At 37.7% G+C, this 17,977-nt stretch overlaps 1 protein-coding gene across 1 annotated transcript in view; it reads right to left on the reverse strand.

Annotated features, from left to right (window-relative positions):
• Positions 1-3,814: 3,814 nt before the first annotated feature.
• LOC126009396 (olfactory receptor 3-like) overlaps positions 3,815-17,977 on the reverse strand; it is a 33,368-nt gene continuing 19,205 nt past the window's right edge. The window contains 1 exon segment of the mRNA XM_049773801.1: positions 3,815-4,773. Within this exon segment, the coding sequence (XP_049629758.1) occupies positions 3,815-4,773 (959 nt within the window).

The following is a 17,977-nucleotide window of genomic DNA, read 5'->3' on the forward strand; positions in this document are numbered from 1 at the left end:
GTACTGAGATTTATTAGATAAGAACTTATCTAATATGTATGTATGGTGTTTTCCCATTTTAATGTGTCTATGCAAACAAGGATCAATGCCATGAAGCGTTATTGGTGCATCTGGAGGCAATAGGAACAAGACCAGCAATTTCCATGACATAGTTCAATCATAGGCATCAAACTGAGGGACAGTTCCACCAACAATCCTTATTGAACAGCTTACAAAGAAAAGACAAGATGAAAAGTGAATAGAAACATCATGGTAGAAGAATATATAGAGAGTTACAGCAGTTAAAGAAAATACCCATAAAATATTCAAAAGATATATGTGTTCAATATGTGTTCAAATTGTGTCCTTCTAAATAGTTCTGGGATTTGTTAGATCTACTGTATGTCTTTGGTCAGAGATTAGAACTGTGTGTTACTGAAGTTAAGAAGGGTAAATCTGGGATACTGATGATTGGGAGGAGCATATGTTCCATATGGTTTACAAAATGTTGACTGGTATGAAATTGCCAGTGACAGCCTGAGTATAGCTGAGCAGCTATCTGCCACCCCCCAGATCAAACTCCACCCCCTAAGCCAACCTCTGGAGCCGGCCTGGGAGTGGGGAAAACCCAGAGTGCCCCATCAGCTCCTCCCAGGAACCCACCTGGAGATTCGGAGGAAAAGGGGAGAGGGAGGTCGGGTGACCCAGGTCCAGGCCCCCCTACCGTAGGCCGGGCCCAGAGGCCGCTGGCACATGCTGAGCTCTGCCAGATGCCCGCCCATGCCAGCTAAAAATCCTGCTCCAGGAAGGGTGATACCAAATTTTTTCTTCCCTTTTTCTTATCCGTTTTATCTCCAATGACAACAGACTAGATACCCAATCTACAACAAGCTGTAAAGTGGAGACCAGATACACTAGTATTCTGGGGGGTAAAGGAGGGAGATATGGGATACATGCTGGGAACAGGGGTGCAGGAAGGACAACACTGGTGGTGGGAATGCCCCTCATTCATTGTCACAATGTACCATAAATAATTCTGTGAAAGATTTGTAATGCACTTTGGTCACAATAAAATTTTTATCGTTAAATTATCTTTATTTAAACACCGTGATTACAAATATGATTGTAGTTGTATGATTACAGTCATGTAAAGAACACCTCCCTTCACCAGTGCAAGATTCCCACCACCAGTTTCCCAGATCTCCCTCCTCCCCATCCCACCCACATCTGTACTCGAGACAGGCTTTCTATTTTCCTCATTCATTCAAATTGTTAGGATAGTTCTCAGAGTAGTTGTTTCTCTAACTGCACTCATAACTCTATGTGGTGAGCTTCATGTCATGAACTGCACCTACCAGCCCTCATCTCTCTTGTCTCTGAGAATTATTGCAAAAATGTCTTTCAATTTTCTTAAAACCCATAGATGAGTAAAACTATTTTGCGTCTATCTCTCTCTCTGACTTATTTCACTCAGCATAATAGATTCCATGAACATCCATGTATAGGAAAATTTTATGACTTCATCTCTCCTGAGGGCTGCATAGTATTCCATTGTGTATATGTATATGTACCATAGTTTCTTTAGCCACTCATCTGTTGAAGGGCATCTTGGTTGTTTCCAAAGTCTGGCTATTGCAAATAGTGCTGCAATGAATATAGGTGTGAGGAAGGGATTTTTGTATTGTATTTTTGTGTTCCTAGGGTACATCACCAGGAGTGGTATAGCAGGATAGTATGGGAGCTCAATTTCCAGTTTGAGGAGGAATCTCCATATCGCTTTCCATAAAGGTTAGACTAGACGGTATTCCCACCAGCAGTGAAAAAGAGTTCCTTCTCTCCACATCCCCGCCAGCACTGTTTGTTTTACTTCTTTGTGATGTGTGCCAATCTCTGGGGTGTGAGGTGGTACCTCATAGTAGTTTTGATTTGCATCTCCCTGATGATTAGTGATGTTGAGCATTTTGGCCATTTGCATTTATTCTTTTACAAAGTGTCTTCATTTCTTCTTCCCATTTTTTGATGGGATTAGAAGTTTTTTTCTTGTATAGTTCTGTCAGTACCTTGTATATTTTGGATATTAGTCCTTTATCTGATGGGTATTAGGTGAATAATTTCACCCACTCAGTGGGTGGCTTTTGTATTCTGGGCACTATCTCCTTTGAGGTGCAGAAGCTTCTCAGCTTAATATAGTCCCATCTGTTTATCTCTTCTTCCACTTGTTTGGAGAGTGCTGTTTCCTCCTTAAAGATGCCTTTAGTCTCAATGTCATGGAGTGTTTTACCTACATGTTGTTCTATATACCTTATAGTTTCAGATCTGATATCAAGGTCTTTAATCCATTTGGATTTTACCTTTGTACATGGTGTTAGCTGGGGGTCTGAGTTTGCTTTTTTGAGGTGGCTAACCAGTTGTGCCAACACCACTTGTTGAATAGGCTTTCCTTGCTCCATTTAGGATTTCTTGCTCCTTTATCAAAAACTAGGTGGTTATATGTCTGGGGAACCTTCTCTGAGTACTGAAGCCTATTCCACTGATCTGAGGGTCTGTCTTTATTCCAATACCATGCTGTTTTGATGACTAATGCTTTATAATACAGCTTAAAATTGGGGAAAGTAATGCTTCCCATATTCCTTTTCCCAAGGAGTGCTTTAGCTATTCGAGGGTGTTTATTGTTCCAAATGAATTTTAGAAGTGTTTAATCCACTTCTTTGAAGAATGCCATGGGTATCTTTAGAGGAATCACATTAAATCTGTACAACACTTTTGGAAGTATTGCCATTTTAATGATGTTGATCCTGCCAATCCACTTTGGTCACAATAAAAATTCAAAAAAAAGAGTATACAGCTTCTCTAGAGGGTAAAATGCAGAAAATGTATTTTGGGAAAAGGTTTATTTAGTTTCTTCAAATTATCTTGAACTAAAGTTTCTGTGTGCATAAAAGTTAATCTGGGTGTTGTCTCAAGGAAAATCTTGAGACCTTTCAAATATATAAATATATATGTATATATCTTTTTTGTGTCACTCTTAGCTTTTCACTCAGGAATCATATCTGGTAGTGATAGGAAGTAATATGATATGTCAGGGATTGAACTCAGGTCAGTTCATGCAAGGTAATCACCTTATGCACTGTACTATCTCTCCAGCCCTAATATTTTTTGAATAAATGTTTTTGTGTTTTGGGGGTAGATACTAAGAACTGGAATTGCTGGGTCATGTGAAATATCTCCATACTGTTTTCCATATGAGTTGAACCAGACAATATTCCTGCCATTAGTGATAAATATTTCTTTCTTTATTCACAACCTCACTATTACATCTTAGCTATAGTTTTTATTACATAAATTCTCACTTATGTGAGATAAAATCTCATTGTCATTTAAAATTGACTTCTCTAATAATAAGTGATTGACACTTTTTAATATGACTACTGACCATCTGCCTGCCTTCAGAAACCACCTGTCTGTTTTCCTCCCATTTTTATGGAAAATTAGATTCATTGTAGAATTTTGTGAGTTTTAAATATCTCAGAATAGTAGCAATAAAATTGGGAATGAGTCACCTTAGTGGTTTTACTTTAATGATATCAGCCAACCTTATACTGCACCTTTGATGTATTTTCTAATACCATTCTTTAAGAAAAGGAGAAATTGAAAATAAAGAGTAAAGAAAAAAGGGTATATACTGCTCCACTCTACCCATATTAAATAAGAATGCTATCAAAATATTTCTGAGTGATTACTGTGAAATAAAGATAAGTGAACTATATTTTATTTATTTGTATTTTCATAGTATTCACAAACAAAATCATGTGATGTTTAAACAGCAGAATCATTATCAGTTGAAAGAACATGTTTTTTTACTCAAAAGTTTTCTCAAAGCCCCTTTCATGTCTTTATTTCTTAGACTATAAATAAAGGGGTTCAACATGGGAGTGACCACTGTGTACATCAATGCAGATACTATGTTCTTCTCATTGGTGTTGTTGGATGAAGGAAGAAAATATAAACCAATAATTGCTCCATAGTATAGAGCCACTACTGAGAGATGTGATCCACAAGTAGATAAAGCTTTGCAGATGCCCTTGGTAGAGGGAACTCGGAGGATAGTGGCCCCAATACGTCCATAAGAAATCAGGATACATAAGAATGGTACCATAATGGCGGCTAACCCGGCAGTAAATATAGCCAATTGGTTGATGGATGTATCTGAACAGGACAATTTGAGCAAGGCAGCTAGATCACAGAAGAAGTGGGAAATAGTGTAATCAGCACAGAAAGATAGTCGAGCTAGGAGAAGAGTATGCAAAAGAGAACAAGCACAAGCTATAACCCAAGATCCAGCTACCAGCATGACACAGATGGTCTGACTCATGATGGTTGTATAGTGGAGAGGGTGGCAGATGGCCACATACCTGTCATAGGCCATTGATGTGATGAGGAAACTATCTAAATCGGCAAATAATATGAAGAAAAATGTCTGGGAAATGCATCCTTCATAGGAAATAGATTTGGACTTAGTCAGCATGTTCATCAAGAGCTTTGGAACACTGACAGATGAGAACGCGATGTCAGTGAAAGCCAACTGGCTCAGAAAGAAGTACATGGGGGTATGGAGGTGAGAGTCCAGTCTGATGAGCAGGATGATGAGCAGGTTTCCCAGCACTGTGGTTAGGTACATGCCCAGGAACAAGGCAAAGAACAAGTTCTCCTGCTCTGGTCGTATTGGGATCCCCAGGAGGATAAATTCAGATACGCTGCTCTGGTTCTCAAACCTCATAATGAAATATTAACTATCTGGAACTGAAGTTGAAAGAAAAAGGTGGAATATCTTGGGATGTTAAAAAATGATAATTTTAATATAGCATAATAAAGGTGCTCTTTTGACTTGAGCAATGTCTTCATCCATTTGATTCATATATTGCTGGATAAATATTGAAAAAGTATGTTTATGACAGATGGTAACTTTATCAATATATTATTCCAGACTATGTAACTAATAATACTAATAGTCACTGATTATCAAACATGATCCTTCCTCACTATTCAAATAGTTTATTGTAACGACTGATTCAACATTCTTAAATATGTGATTAGATTGGTTACTTTCACTCTTCAGAAGACACATTGGAGACAGAGTTCATAGTTAGTGAGTAAAGAAGAGAAAATAAAAGATTTTGAAATCAAGCATTTTGACTCCAAAAATTTCTCTAGAAGAATAACAAGTTATTTGCTAAAAGAAATATCATTGTCCTTCATAATTTTGTGTATAATGATCCCTGAGCACACCCCTTATATCCAGGAGTAAGCTTTGAGTAGTCCAGGGAAGGACTCAAATCTTACTTCCTAAAAACAAAGAAAAAAATATATAAACCCTCATTAAAAACTCAGGTTTAACTTAATAACCATGGAATCCTATATAAATTTGCTAGACTGGGGCCAGCGAGGTGGCACTAGAGGTAAGGTGTCTGCCTTGCAAGCGCTAGCCAAGGAAGGACTGCGGTTCGATCCCCCAGTGTCCCATTTGATCCCCCCAAGCCAGGGGCAATTTCTAAGCGCTTAGCCAGGAGTAACCCCTGAGCATCAAATGGGTGTGGCCCGAAAAAACAAAACAAATAAATAAATAAATAAATAAATTTGCTAGACTATGTTAGAGTATTCAAAAAAGTGCAATAAAAGTCAAGATAAGTTTACAGTAAATCTAATTTTTTTCATTGTCATTAGAATAGGCCATAGTATATTTTAACTCAATATTAAACTTTCTATTTTTAAAAAGAAGGTAGAAATTCACCATAAAATGTAAAAGCTAGTTTTAAGGCTAGAGTAATTATTATAAATAATGAATTTTAAAGAAGATAGTCCAGTAGAATAGAGAAGAAAAATAACTTAGAAGAAAGCATTTACATTAATAACATGATAGTTAATACAAATAAAACTACAAATGCTATAATAAAATTCATGAATTTTAATTAGTGTTGCTGATGTAGTCAATTTTTCTTAAAGAAAAAAATAACATTTTATTCATATCTTACATTAAAATATAAATTCTATTTCTGAGAAGGAAATTTTATATGAATCAGAAAAATTAGTAGTTTATATTTATGATTCTAGAGTAGCAAATATTTTATAAAGAACCCTATGGCATAAATTATAAAAATTTCTGAGTAATTAATCTTAAATAATGTTTCCTTATTAAAATTGCACCCCTACAATGAAACTACAAAAATCAAGCAAAGATGAAAAATATGAACTTCCCCAAGCCAGAAAAAGGTTAGTATTCAGAATACATAAAGTTCCTATGAGCTGATAAGAAAAGGCAACAATTTCAATCAACCTGAAGCAGAAATTCACATGGCCCATAAATATTAAAAGGATCTTCTTTTCAAAGGAGAAAGGAAGTAAAAACTAAAACAATAAGATACTACCTTTTATATTTAAACACTTATAGAACAAAAAAAGATAAAATGACTACATCAAAGGGATTATAAATCTTTAAACTTAAAACACATTTTTAAAGCACAACTTAATATTTATTAGTGCTTCTGAGTTTCTTCTCATCACATTTGCCAGTTTTTGAGCATGATGTTCATACATACAGACCTACATATAGAATTTGATCTTTTACTGTGGGAAGAAATGTAAGCACTTATATTAAGTTGTGCTTTAAACAGTGAACAATAGATATGCTATTTTTGGCTACACAGATGTGATAAACGTAGAACAACATATTTAAAAGTTATTTTTAAAACCTTCATAATATCAGTGAACCTATAGAGAGTATGCCCATATTTTTTTCTATTTGAGTAGTGGGCAAAGAGCAAGTCATACAAAACACTTAAGATATTGCTATACATAGAAAGCATCACTTCTAAAATGACATTCTAGAAAGGAACATTGAAAAAGTGTAGTAGAGTGAGCTATGTTAGCAGAAAATAGGACAGCATATGGGGAAATATATTCAGATAAATCCAATACATAATCAAGTATTACCAAAATTATTAGAGCACTGTATATCTGGGATAATGTTTACATTTTTTAAAATTACATTACTGCTTAATCTATATTAGAAACCTAGTGTGTGCCCCTTCTAATTTTCCCTGTCAATTTCCATGCTTCCTTTAGTCTATGCTTTTTCAGCAGTACATAAGATAAATTTTAACTACTAAAGTTGAATAATGTACTTTGGACTACCAGCATGCAAATGGGTAAAATGCTAACGCTAAAGATCCAAGGTACAAAGGCCAAACCTCCTCATAAACCAGCTGATAAAATCTAAGATTAATAGATCATAAAATCTATTGATATATTGATGCTTTAATGAATACAGAATTTATTCACTAGTATCTCTCTCCCATTACAAAAGGCAAAAATATTGCTGGTTTTATTCCCACCAGAACTTATACAACAATGGAAATGAGGTAGAAACCCGAAGATAATGTACAGGAGTCTCACCATCACTTTGGCAACTGGATTCACAGTTATCCTATCAATCACCAATCTTGGTTTTCTGATATCTGAGTGAAAGAAAACAAGAGTAATTCGAGCCAATTTAATCAAATAGGTGAAAATACATGTCAAATGTACCTCTCAATGACTACATAAAATGCAGAACTGACTCTCTCTGAAAAAAAGAAACCAGATATAAAATCAAAATAGGAATAATTTTTTGCCATGAGGTCTCCCAGAAATAAGTGAAAGCTGGTAGGCTTGTTATTTCATCTGAGAGGCAGGCAGATTTTGCAAAAACAAAACAAAACAAAACAAAAAAAAAACAGACATAATTTTCATAGGCTATGAGAAGTGAGAAATGAGACTCTAGTTTAGAAATTTTTAGTACATTGAGGGAAAGGAATTTGCCTTGCATGTAGCCAACCTGGGCTTGATCCTCAGCATCCCAGCCTACCAGGAGTGATTTCTGAGAGCAGAGCCAGAAGTAACCCCTGAGCACCACCGGATGTAGCCCAAAAACAAACAAAAGGAATGTTTATAACATAGCATTACCAGGCTCAGTTTATCTCCAGGAACATTCAAAAGTACATTTGTGTAGCTTCATATCCAAAACAATACTGAGCCTGCCCTGATCTGATCCTAATGTATAGCCCTCTCTCAATAGATTGCTGAATCAGAAACCCTTTCAGAAAGTTAAGAAACACTCTAAGAGCTCAACAATAAATCGTATTTAAAGATAAATATTTGTGAAAAAGGTTCTGATATTCGAACTCGCTGAGATGGAATGATTGTGGGCCATTTACATTTGGGTACCAGGTTTGAATGGCAGAATAAAGATACTGATGACCAAGTAAGGAAAGAGGATTAGAGATTACAAACAGAATGAAATAGAGACCTTGAGGACAAATTTTACTAACTTCCCTCCTTTTGTGAAGTGACTGTTAAAGTACTGAAGCAATAAATTGCTAGTAAAGGCCATGTGAATTACCTCCTAATTAGCCTTTCAAAAATTGTTCACTTCATCCCTCTACCTTTCATACAGTCATTTGAATTGTCCTTTGAGAGGGGATCACAGTAGGACTCAGCAATGCAGTTTGCCCATTGTCGCAGCTAATGTATATGGAAAATCAGGGATTTAATTTTGTCTGTCTGGTTCAAAAACTATATATTTTTCCCAGTATGGTAAATGGCCTAATGAAATATATTCTTGAATAAAACAATACTTGCTGTTTGGCACCCAATGTACCTTAGGGTAAGAAGGAGTAAATCAGAAAGCTTTCAGATGATCGGAAGAAAAATATGTATGGTTTCAAACTATGGGCCTTGATAGAAATGTTAACAAGGAAAAAAGAACAATAAATTGGGGCTGGGCAGAGTAAAGCAGATAAGACATTTATACTGCATGGGCCAATCTGGATTCCATCTCAAACACAAAAATATGATCTCTTGCAAACCTTTGAGCAAAACTGAGATTAACTCAAAAAACAATGAGTTATAATAAAATCATTCATTAATCACATACATGTTGGATAAGTAATAAGGACATCTGTTTGGTATATATTGCATATCTAGCTCTCTAAGCATTGACCTGTTGGAAACTAGGTTTCATAAATGAAAAGTGACTTGCCTAAAACCCTGAGAAGAAACAAACTATTCAGCTTTAGATATATCTCAATTAAAAAAAAACACATTTCTAATTACCTTCTATATTGCACCTCGAAGAGCATTACTTGAAGGAAAAGAGGTATCTAGATATTCTCACTCATTATAGAGAAAACAGAATCTAAAATTTTCCAAAGCCTTTGCATATATTTTATCAGCTCTTAATAATCTGATTGGAAAAAAATAGAATAGGAGCTGCTAATTTTACAAAACCAAATGAATTTCTCAGATCTCCAGGACAAAAGCCGTTTTGACTCTAGAGGGTGTTTTTGACAGACTTTTTAATAAGGAAAAAAGTCAAGGCAATGATGATGTACCTCCATTAGAAGTAATACTGCATAACCAATTAAGTTAGTTCATGGAAAGTTTATAATATTATATTTGAAATAATCATGAAATTTATATAGGTACATTCATAGCTTGTACAAAAATAGATGCCACTAATATTATTTTTTTTTTTTTTTTTTCACAAACTAACGACTTTATTTTTTTTTTTTGATTTAAATGTTAATTTATTTCAAAAACATGCCCACTCATTAACACTTAAGGAGACATCAGAAGTAATGCTTTATCTGGGCATTCTGTAACCAATATTACCAGCACTTAAAATAATCATTCCATTGGCTATGGATTCTACTTCTTTTTTTTTTTTTTTTTTTTATTTTTTTTTATTTTTTTTATTTTTTATATTTTTTTTTTATTTTTTTTATTTTTTTTTTATTTTTTTTATTTTTTTTTTTATTTTTAATTTTTTTTTATTTAAACACCTTGATTACATACATGATTGTGTTTGGGTTTCAGTCATAAAAGGAACACCACCCATCACCAGTGCAACATTCCCATCACCCAAGTCCCAAATCACCCTCCTCCCCACCCAACCCCCGCCTGTACCCTAAACAGGCTCTACATTTCCCTCATACATTCTCAATATTAGGACAGTTCAAAATGTAGTTATTTCTCTAACTAAACTCATCACTCTTTGTGGTGAGCTTCCTGAGGTGAGCTGGAACTTCCAGCTCTTTTCTCTTTTGTGTCTGAAAATTATTATTACAAGGGTGTCTTTCATTTTTCTTAAAACCCATAGATGAGTGAGACCATTCTGCGTTTTTCTCTCTCTCTCTGACTTATTTCACTCAGCATAATAGATTCCATGTACATCCATGTATAGGAAAATTTCATGACTTCATCTCTCCTGACAGCTGCATAATATTCCATTGTGTATATGTACCACAGTTTCTTTAGCCATTCATCTGTTGAAGGGCATCTTGGTTGTTTCCAGAGTCTTGCTATGGTAAATAGAGCTGCAATGAATATAGGTGTAAGGAAGGGGTTTTTGTATTGTATTTTTGTGTTCCTAGGGTATATTCCTAGGAGTGGTATAGCTGGATCGTATGGGAGCTCGATTTCCAGTTTTTGGAGGAATCTCCATATCGCTTTCCATAAAGGTTGAACTAGACAGCATTCCCACCAGCAGTGGATAAGAGTTCCTTTCTCTCCACATCCCCGCCAACACTGTTTATTCTCATTCTTTGTGATGTGTGCCATTCTCTGGGGTGTGAGGTGGTATCTCATCGTTGTTTTGATTTGCATCTCCCTGATGATTAGTGATGTGGAACATTTTTTCATGTGTCTTTTGGCCATGCGTATTTCTTCTTTGTCAAAGTGTCTGTTCATTTCTTCTCCCCATTTTTTGATGGGGTTAGATGTTTTTTTCTTGTAAAGTTCTGTCAGTGCCTTGTATATTTTGGAGATTAGCCCCTTATCTGATGGGTATTGGGTGAATAGTTTCTCCCACTCAGTGGGTGGCTCTTGTATCCTGGGCACTATTTCCTTTGAGGTGCAGAAGCTTCTCAGCTTAATATATTCCCATCTGTTAATCTCTGCTTTCACTTGCTTGGAGAGTGCAGTTTCCTCCTTGAAGATGCCTGTAATGTCCTGTAGTGTTTTGCCTATGTGCTGTTCTATATATCTTATGGTTTTGGGGCTGATATCGAGGTCTTTAATCCATTTGGATTTTACCTTTGTACATGATGTTAGCTGGGGGTCTAAGTTTAATTTTTTGCAAGTGGCTATCCAATTGTGCCAACACCACTTGTTGAAGAGGCTTTCCCTGCTCCATTTAGGATTTCCTGCTCCTTTATCAAAAATTAGATGGTTGTATCTCTGGGGAACATTTTCTGAGTATTCAAGCCTATTCCACTGATCTGAGGACCTATCCTTATTCCAATACCATGCTGTTTTGATAACTGTTGCTTTGTAGTACAGTTTAAAGTTGGGAAAAGTAATTCCTCCCATATTCTTTTTCCCAATGATTGCTTTAGCTATTCGAGGGTGTTTATTGTTCCAAATGAATTTCAAAAGTGTCTGATCCACTTCTTTGAAGAATGTCATGGGTATCTTTAGAGGGATGGCATTAAATCTGTATAATGCCTTGGGGAGTATTGACATTTTGATGATGTTAATCCTGCCAATCCATGAGCAGGGTATGTGTTTCCATTTCCGTGTGTCCTCTCTTATTTCTTGGAGCAGAGTTTTATAGTTTTCTTTGTATAGGTCCTTCACATATTTAGTCAAGTTGATTCCAAGATATTTGAGTTTGTGTGGTACTATTGTGAATGGGGTTGTTTTCTTAATGTCCATTTCTTCTTTATTACTGTTGGTGTATAGAAAGGCCATTGATTTTTGTGTGTTAATTTTGTAGCCTGCCACCTTGCTATATGAGTCTATTGTTTCTAGAAGCTTTTTGATAGAGTCTTTAGGGTTTTCTAAGTAGAGTATCATGTCATCTGCAAACAGTGAGAGCTTGACTTCTTCCTTTCTTATCTGGATTCCCTTGATATGCTTTTCTTGCCTAATCGCTATAGCAAGTACTTCCAGTGCTATGTTGAATAGGAGTGGTGAGAGAGGACAGCCTTGTCTTGTGCCAGAATTTAGAGGGAAGGCTTTCAGTTTTTCTCCATTGAGGATAATATTTGCCACTGGCTTGTGGTAGATGGCCTTCACTATATTGAGAAAGGTTCCCTCCATTCCCATCTTGCTGAGAGTTTTGATCAAGAATGGGTGTTGGACCTTATCAAATGCTTTCTCTGCATCTATTGATATGATCATGTGGTTTTTATTTTTCTTGTTATTGATGTTGTGTATTATGTTGATAGATTTACGGATGTTAAACCAGCCTTGCATTCCTGGGATGAAACCTACTTGATCGTAGTGGATGATCTTCTTAATGAGGCATTGAATCCTATTTGCCAGGATTTTGTTGAGGATCTTTGCATCTGCATTCATCAGTGATATTGGTCTGTAATTTTCTTTTTTGGTAGCGTCTCTGTCTGGTTTAGGTATCAAGGTGATGTTGGCTTCATAAAAGCTATTTGGAAGTGTTTCTGTTTGTTCAATTTCATGAAAGAGTCTTGCCAAGATTGGCAGTAGTTCCTCTTGGAAAGTTTGATAGAATTCATTAGTGAATCCATCTGGACCTGGGCTTTTGTTTTTCGGCAGACATTTGATTACTGTTTTAATTTCATCAATGGTGATGGGGGTGTTTAGATATGCTACATCCTCTTCCTTCAACCGTGGAAGATTATAAGAGTCCAAGAATTTATCCATTTCTTCCAGGTTCTCATTTTTAGTGGCGTAGAGTTTTTCAAAGTAGTTTCTGATTACCCTTTGAATCTCTGTCATATCAGTAGTGATCTCTCCTTTTTCATTCCTGATACGAGTTATCAAGTTTCTCTCTCTCTCTTTCTTTGTTAGGTTTGCCAGTGGTCTATCAATCTTGTTTATTTTTTCAAAGAACCAACTTCTGCTTTCGTTGATCTTTCGGATTGTTTTTTGAGTTTCCACTTCGTTGATTTCTGCTCTCAGCTTTGTTATTTCCTTCTGTCTTCCTGTTCTTGGGTCCTTTTGTTGAGCATTTTCTAGTTCTATTAGCTGTGTCATTAAGCTACTCAGGTAAGCTCCTTCTTCCTTCCTGATGTGTGCTTGCAAAGCTATAAATTTTCCTCTCAGTACTGCTTTTGCTGTGTCCCATAAGTTCTGAGAGTTTGTGTCTTTATTGTCATTTGTTTCCAGGAACCTTTTTATTTCCTCCTTGATTTCATCTCGGACCCACTGGTTATTGAGCATGAGGCTGTTTAACTTCCAGGTGTTAAAGTGTTTCTTCTGAGTCCCTTTGGAGTTCACAAATAATTTCAGAGCCTTGTGGTCAGCGAAGGTAGTCTGCAAAATTTCTATCCTCTTGATCTTATGGAGGTATGTTTTATGTGCCAGCATGTAGTCTATCCTGGAGAATGTCCCATGTACATTGGAGAAGAATGTGTATCCAGGTTTCTGGGGATGGAGTGTCCTATATATATCCACTAGGCCTCTTTCTTCCATTTCTCTCCTCAGGTCTAGTATATTCTTGTTGGGTTTCAGTCTGGTTGACCTGTCCAGTGTTGACAAAGCCGTGTTTAGGTCCCCCACAATTATTGTGTTGTTGTTGATATTATTTTTCAGATTTGTCAACAGTTGTATTAAATATTTTGCTGGCCCCTCATTCGTTGCATATATGTTTAGGAGAGTGAATTCTTCCTGCTCTACGTACCCCTTGATTAATATAAAATGTCCGTCTTTGTCCCTTACAACCTTCCTGAGTATAAAGTTTGCATTATCTGATATTAGTATGGCCACTCCAGCTTTTTTATGGGTGTTGTTTGCTTGGATAACTTTTCTCCAGCCTTTTATTTTGAGTCTATGTTTGTTCTGACTATTCAGGTGCGTTTCTTGTAGGCAGCAGAAGGTTGGATTGAGTTTTTTGATCCATTTAGCCACTCTGTGTCTCTTAACTGGTGCATTTAGTCCATTGACGTTGAGAGAAAGAATTGTCCTGGGATTTAACGCCATCTTTATTTCAAAATTTGGTGTGTCTTTTGGGTAGTCTTGTCTTAGATTAGGTCTTTCAGTTTTTCTCTTAAGACTGGTTTTGTGTCTGTGAAGTTTCTGAGCTGTTTTTTGTCTGTGAAACATGTATTCTTCCATCAAACCGGAAAGTGAGTTTTGCTGGGTATAGTATTCTGGGTGAAGCATTCATTTCATTCAGTCTTGTCACAATATCCCACCACTGCTTTCTGGCATTGAGCGTTTCTGGTGACAGGTCTGCTGTAAATCTCAGGGAAGCTTGCTTGAACATGATTTCCCCTTTTGATCTTGCTGTTTTCAGAATTCTGTCTCTATCTGTGGGATTTGTCATTGTGACTAGGATGTGTCTTGGGGTGGTTTTTCTGGGGTCTCTTTTGGTTGGTACTCTTCGGGCATGCAGGATTTGATCACATATATTCTTTAGCTCTGGGAGTTTCTCTTTAATGATGTTCTTGACCATTGATTCTTCCTGGAAATTTTCTTCCTGGGTCTCTGGGACTCCAATGATTCTTAAGTTGTTTCTGTTGATCTTATCATAGACTTCTATTTTCGTCTGTTCCCATTCTTTGACTAATTTTTCCATTGTCTGCTCATTTGCTTTAAGTTTTTTGTCCAATCTCTCCTGCTGTATGGAATTGTTATGTATCTCATCTTCCACAGCACCAAGTCTATTCTCAGCTTCTGATACCCTGTCCCAGAGCTTATCCATTTTGTCATTCACTTCGTTTACTGAGTTTTTCAGGCCTGTTAGTTGACATGTTATTTCAGTTTGGAGTTTTGTCATTTCTGCCTTCATATTTTCTTGGTTCTTATTAGTGTTCTGTTCAACTCGATCCATGGTTTCTTGGAGTCTGTTGAGCACCTTCCATATTGCTAGTCTAAAGTCCTTATCTGAGAGGTTGATTAGTTGTTCAGTCATTATCTGGTCCTCAGAATTGTCATCTTCATTCTCTATGTCTGATGCTGGCCTGCGCTGTTTCCCCATTGTCACATTTGTATTGTGGGTTTTTCTACGTGTTGTAGTGGTATTCATTGTCTATATGATGTAGGCAGCACACTCCTCTGGCTCCTCCCTTTCTGGATGGGCTGACTTGCCTCTAAGGGAGGGGAGTCCTCCGTGGATGAAGCCTCACACTGGGTCAAATCTTAGGCCCGAGCATGTAACAGAGAAGACAGTCCAGAGAGAAATGTTTGCTTCTGTGATATAGCGCCGTTCTTAGTGTGATTTTTCCTTCTTGTTGCAATGGAGTTCTTTCCTTAGAAAGAGTGCACGGCCGCGTAGCGAAGCGGAGCGGCCGTGCTCCTCTGAGCCTCTTTTTGCCCCACTCGCAAGAGTTTCACGCAAGAGGACAGTAGACAGACATAGACAGGTCACACTCACAGTCTTTCACAGCTGAGCCCCACTGGGCCGGTGTACTTTCGCGGATTTTCCCCGCCTGGTGTCACACACAGGGAGCCAGCTTTTGCAAAGGATAGCCGGTTTTTATGCTCTGAAGTCCCTCCCTGAAAATGGCGTCTGGGCGAGCGAGGTTTCTGGAGGCTCTTTTTGCCCCACTCGCAAGAGTTTCACGCAAGAGGACAGTAGACAGACATAGACAGGTCACACTCACAGTCTTTCACAGCTGAGCCCCACTGGGCCGGTGTACTTTCGCGGATTTTCCCCGCCTGGTGTCACACACAGGGAGCCAGCTTTTGCAAAGGATAGCCGGCTTTTATGCTCTGAAGTCCCTCCCTGAAAATGGCGTCTGGGCGAGCGAGGTTTCTGGAGGCTCTTTTTGCCCCACTCGCAAGAGTTTCACGCAAGAGGACAGTAGACAGACATAGACAGGTCACACTCACAGTCTTTCACAGCTGAGCCCCACTGGGCCGGTGTACTTTCGCGGATTTTCCCCGCCTGGTGTCACACACAGGGAGCCAGCTTTTGCAAAGGATAGCCGGTTTTTATGCTCTGAAGTCCCTCCCTGAAAATGGCGTCTGGGCGAGCGAGGTTTCTGGAGGCTCTTTTTGCCCCACTCGCAAGAGTTTCACGCAAGAGGACAGTAGACAGACATAGACAGGTCACACTCACAGTCTTTCACAGCTGAGCCCCACTGGGCCGGTGTACTTTCGCGGATTTTCCCCGCCTGGTGTCACACACAGGGAGCCAGCTTTTGCAAAGGATAGCCGGCTTTTATGCTCTGAAGTCCCTCCCTGAAAATGGCGTCTGGGCGAGCGAGGTTTCTGGAGGCTCTTTTTGCCCCACTCGCAAGAGTTTCACGCAAGAGGACAGTAGACAGACATAGACAGGTCACACTCACAGTCTTTCACAGCTGAGCCCCACTGGGCCGGTGTACTTTCGCGGATTTTCCCCGCCTGGTGTCACACACAGGGAGCCAGCTTTTGCAAAGGATAGCCGGTTTTTATGCTCTGAAGTCCCTCCCTGAAAATGGCGTCTGGGCGAGCGAGGTTTCTGGAGGCTCTTTTTGCCCCACTCGCAAGAGTTTCACGCAAGAGGACAGTAGACAGACATAGACAGGTCACACTCACAGTCTTTCACAGCTGAGCCCCACTGGGCCGGTGTACTTTCGCGGATTTTCCCCGCCTGGTGTCACACACAGGGAGCCAGCTTTTGCAAAGGATAGCCGGTTTTTATGCTCTGAAGTCCCTCCCTGAAAAAATCACTAATATTATTTTTTAAATCTTGAGAATTGTTTATACAGCCTGGATATAGCTCAGATATTCAGGAAAATTATAAAGGAAAATATTTTCCTATTGCTCAAGGAATTACCATTATTAGTCTACCTAGGTTTATTATAGATAATAGACAGAAATTATGCACAGGTTAAAATATAAATCTTCAAGATATTGTAACAGACCATTCTTTTTCTCACTCTTTATTTCTCTCTCTTACACACACACACACACACTATGCTGGGTGAATTCTTAAAACACTGCCCTTACCTATCTCAGGAATGCTAAAATTAGTTACTATAAACTCCAGAAATGAGCTGATTTTTCTTTTTTCCCTCCAAATCACTTAAGAGGTGATATGGGGGAAAATTATGAAATAAAGTCTTAAAGTAGGAAGGCAATAATACATGTTCTCTTCTTTTTCCTACAAGATCCAAGATCCAACAACAAAGGTATTTACCAGCCACGTTGGGAACCCCAGGGACCAAGGACACAAGTTTCTGGCAAAGTACAATTTGGGAGTAATTACTGCATTTCACTAACTGTTCCCAATAGAAATGTGACTTTTTCAAATACTATAGATTGTAAACTCCCTTAAGAATATAGACGGAAGCTCCTGTTATTTGTAGATTTATTTATAAATAAACTTTATATTGATGAACTACTTTAACCTTCCCAATAAATCTTAAAATAAATTTTTTTTATTGTAGTGATTATGAGATGGACTTCAAGGAAAGTACCCAAAAGTGTATTTAACACTTAAACTTCAAATGTAGAGCCTAGTTCCATTACACCGTGATGGCTTCTTTGTATAGTTAGCTCTGTTTGAACATTGTATTTCACACATTCGATCTAGAGATAGGAAGAGAGATGCTTCTAGTTCTCTGGAAAAACACAAACCTTTATCAAAGAATAATTGGAGTTCCACCTCTCAAAAATATAAAGTTTTCTTTCTATAGAAAAATCTCAATTTAGGAATGGAATTGTTCTGAACTAGGGCACATAATAATTTTTACCATAATACCAAGAGTAAGATGCCTAATCAATCAATCCAATTAGATGGCCTGCATAGGGAAGAGAGATGATGGGGTGAAGGATAAATATTTTTTGTTAGTCCTTGGTCTATACTGAGTATCAGGAATTCTTACATTTGTACTTAGGTCACCAGGTAGGCTCAGGAGTTAAATCTGGGTTTTTCCGTAAGCATCTCTTCGAGGCATCTCAGAAGTCCAGGAGATAGACAAGTGTCAATTTCTGTTTGTCATATGTTATGTATCAAATAAGGCAGATTTGGAAACACTAAAAATAATAAACCATTTTA

The sequence above is a fragment of the Suncus etruscus genome, chromosome 5 (assembly GCF_024139225.1).
Source record: "Suncus etruscus isolate mSunEtr1 chromosome 5, mSunEtr1.pri.cur, whole genome shotgun sequence".
NCBI classification, from domain to species: Eukaryota; Metazoa; Chordata; class Mammalia; order Eulipotyphla; family Soricidae; genus Suncus; species Suncus etruscus.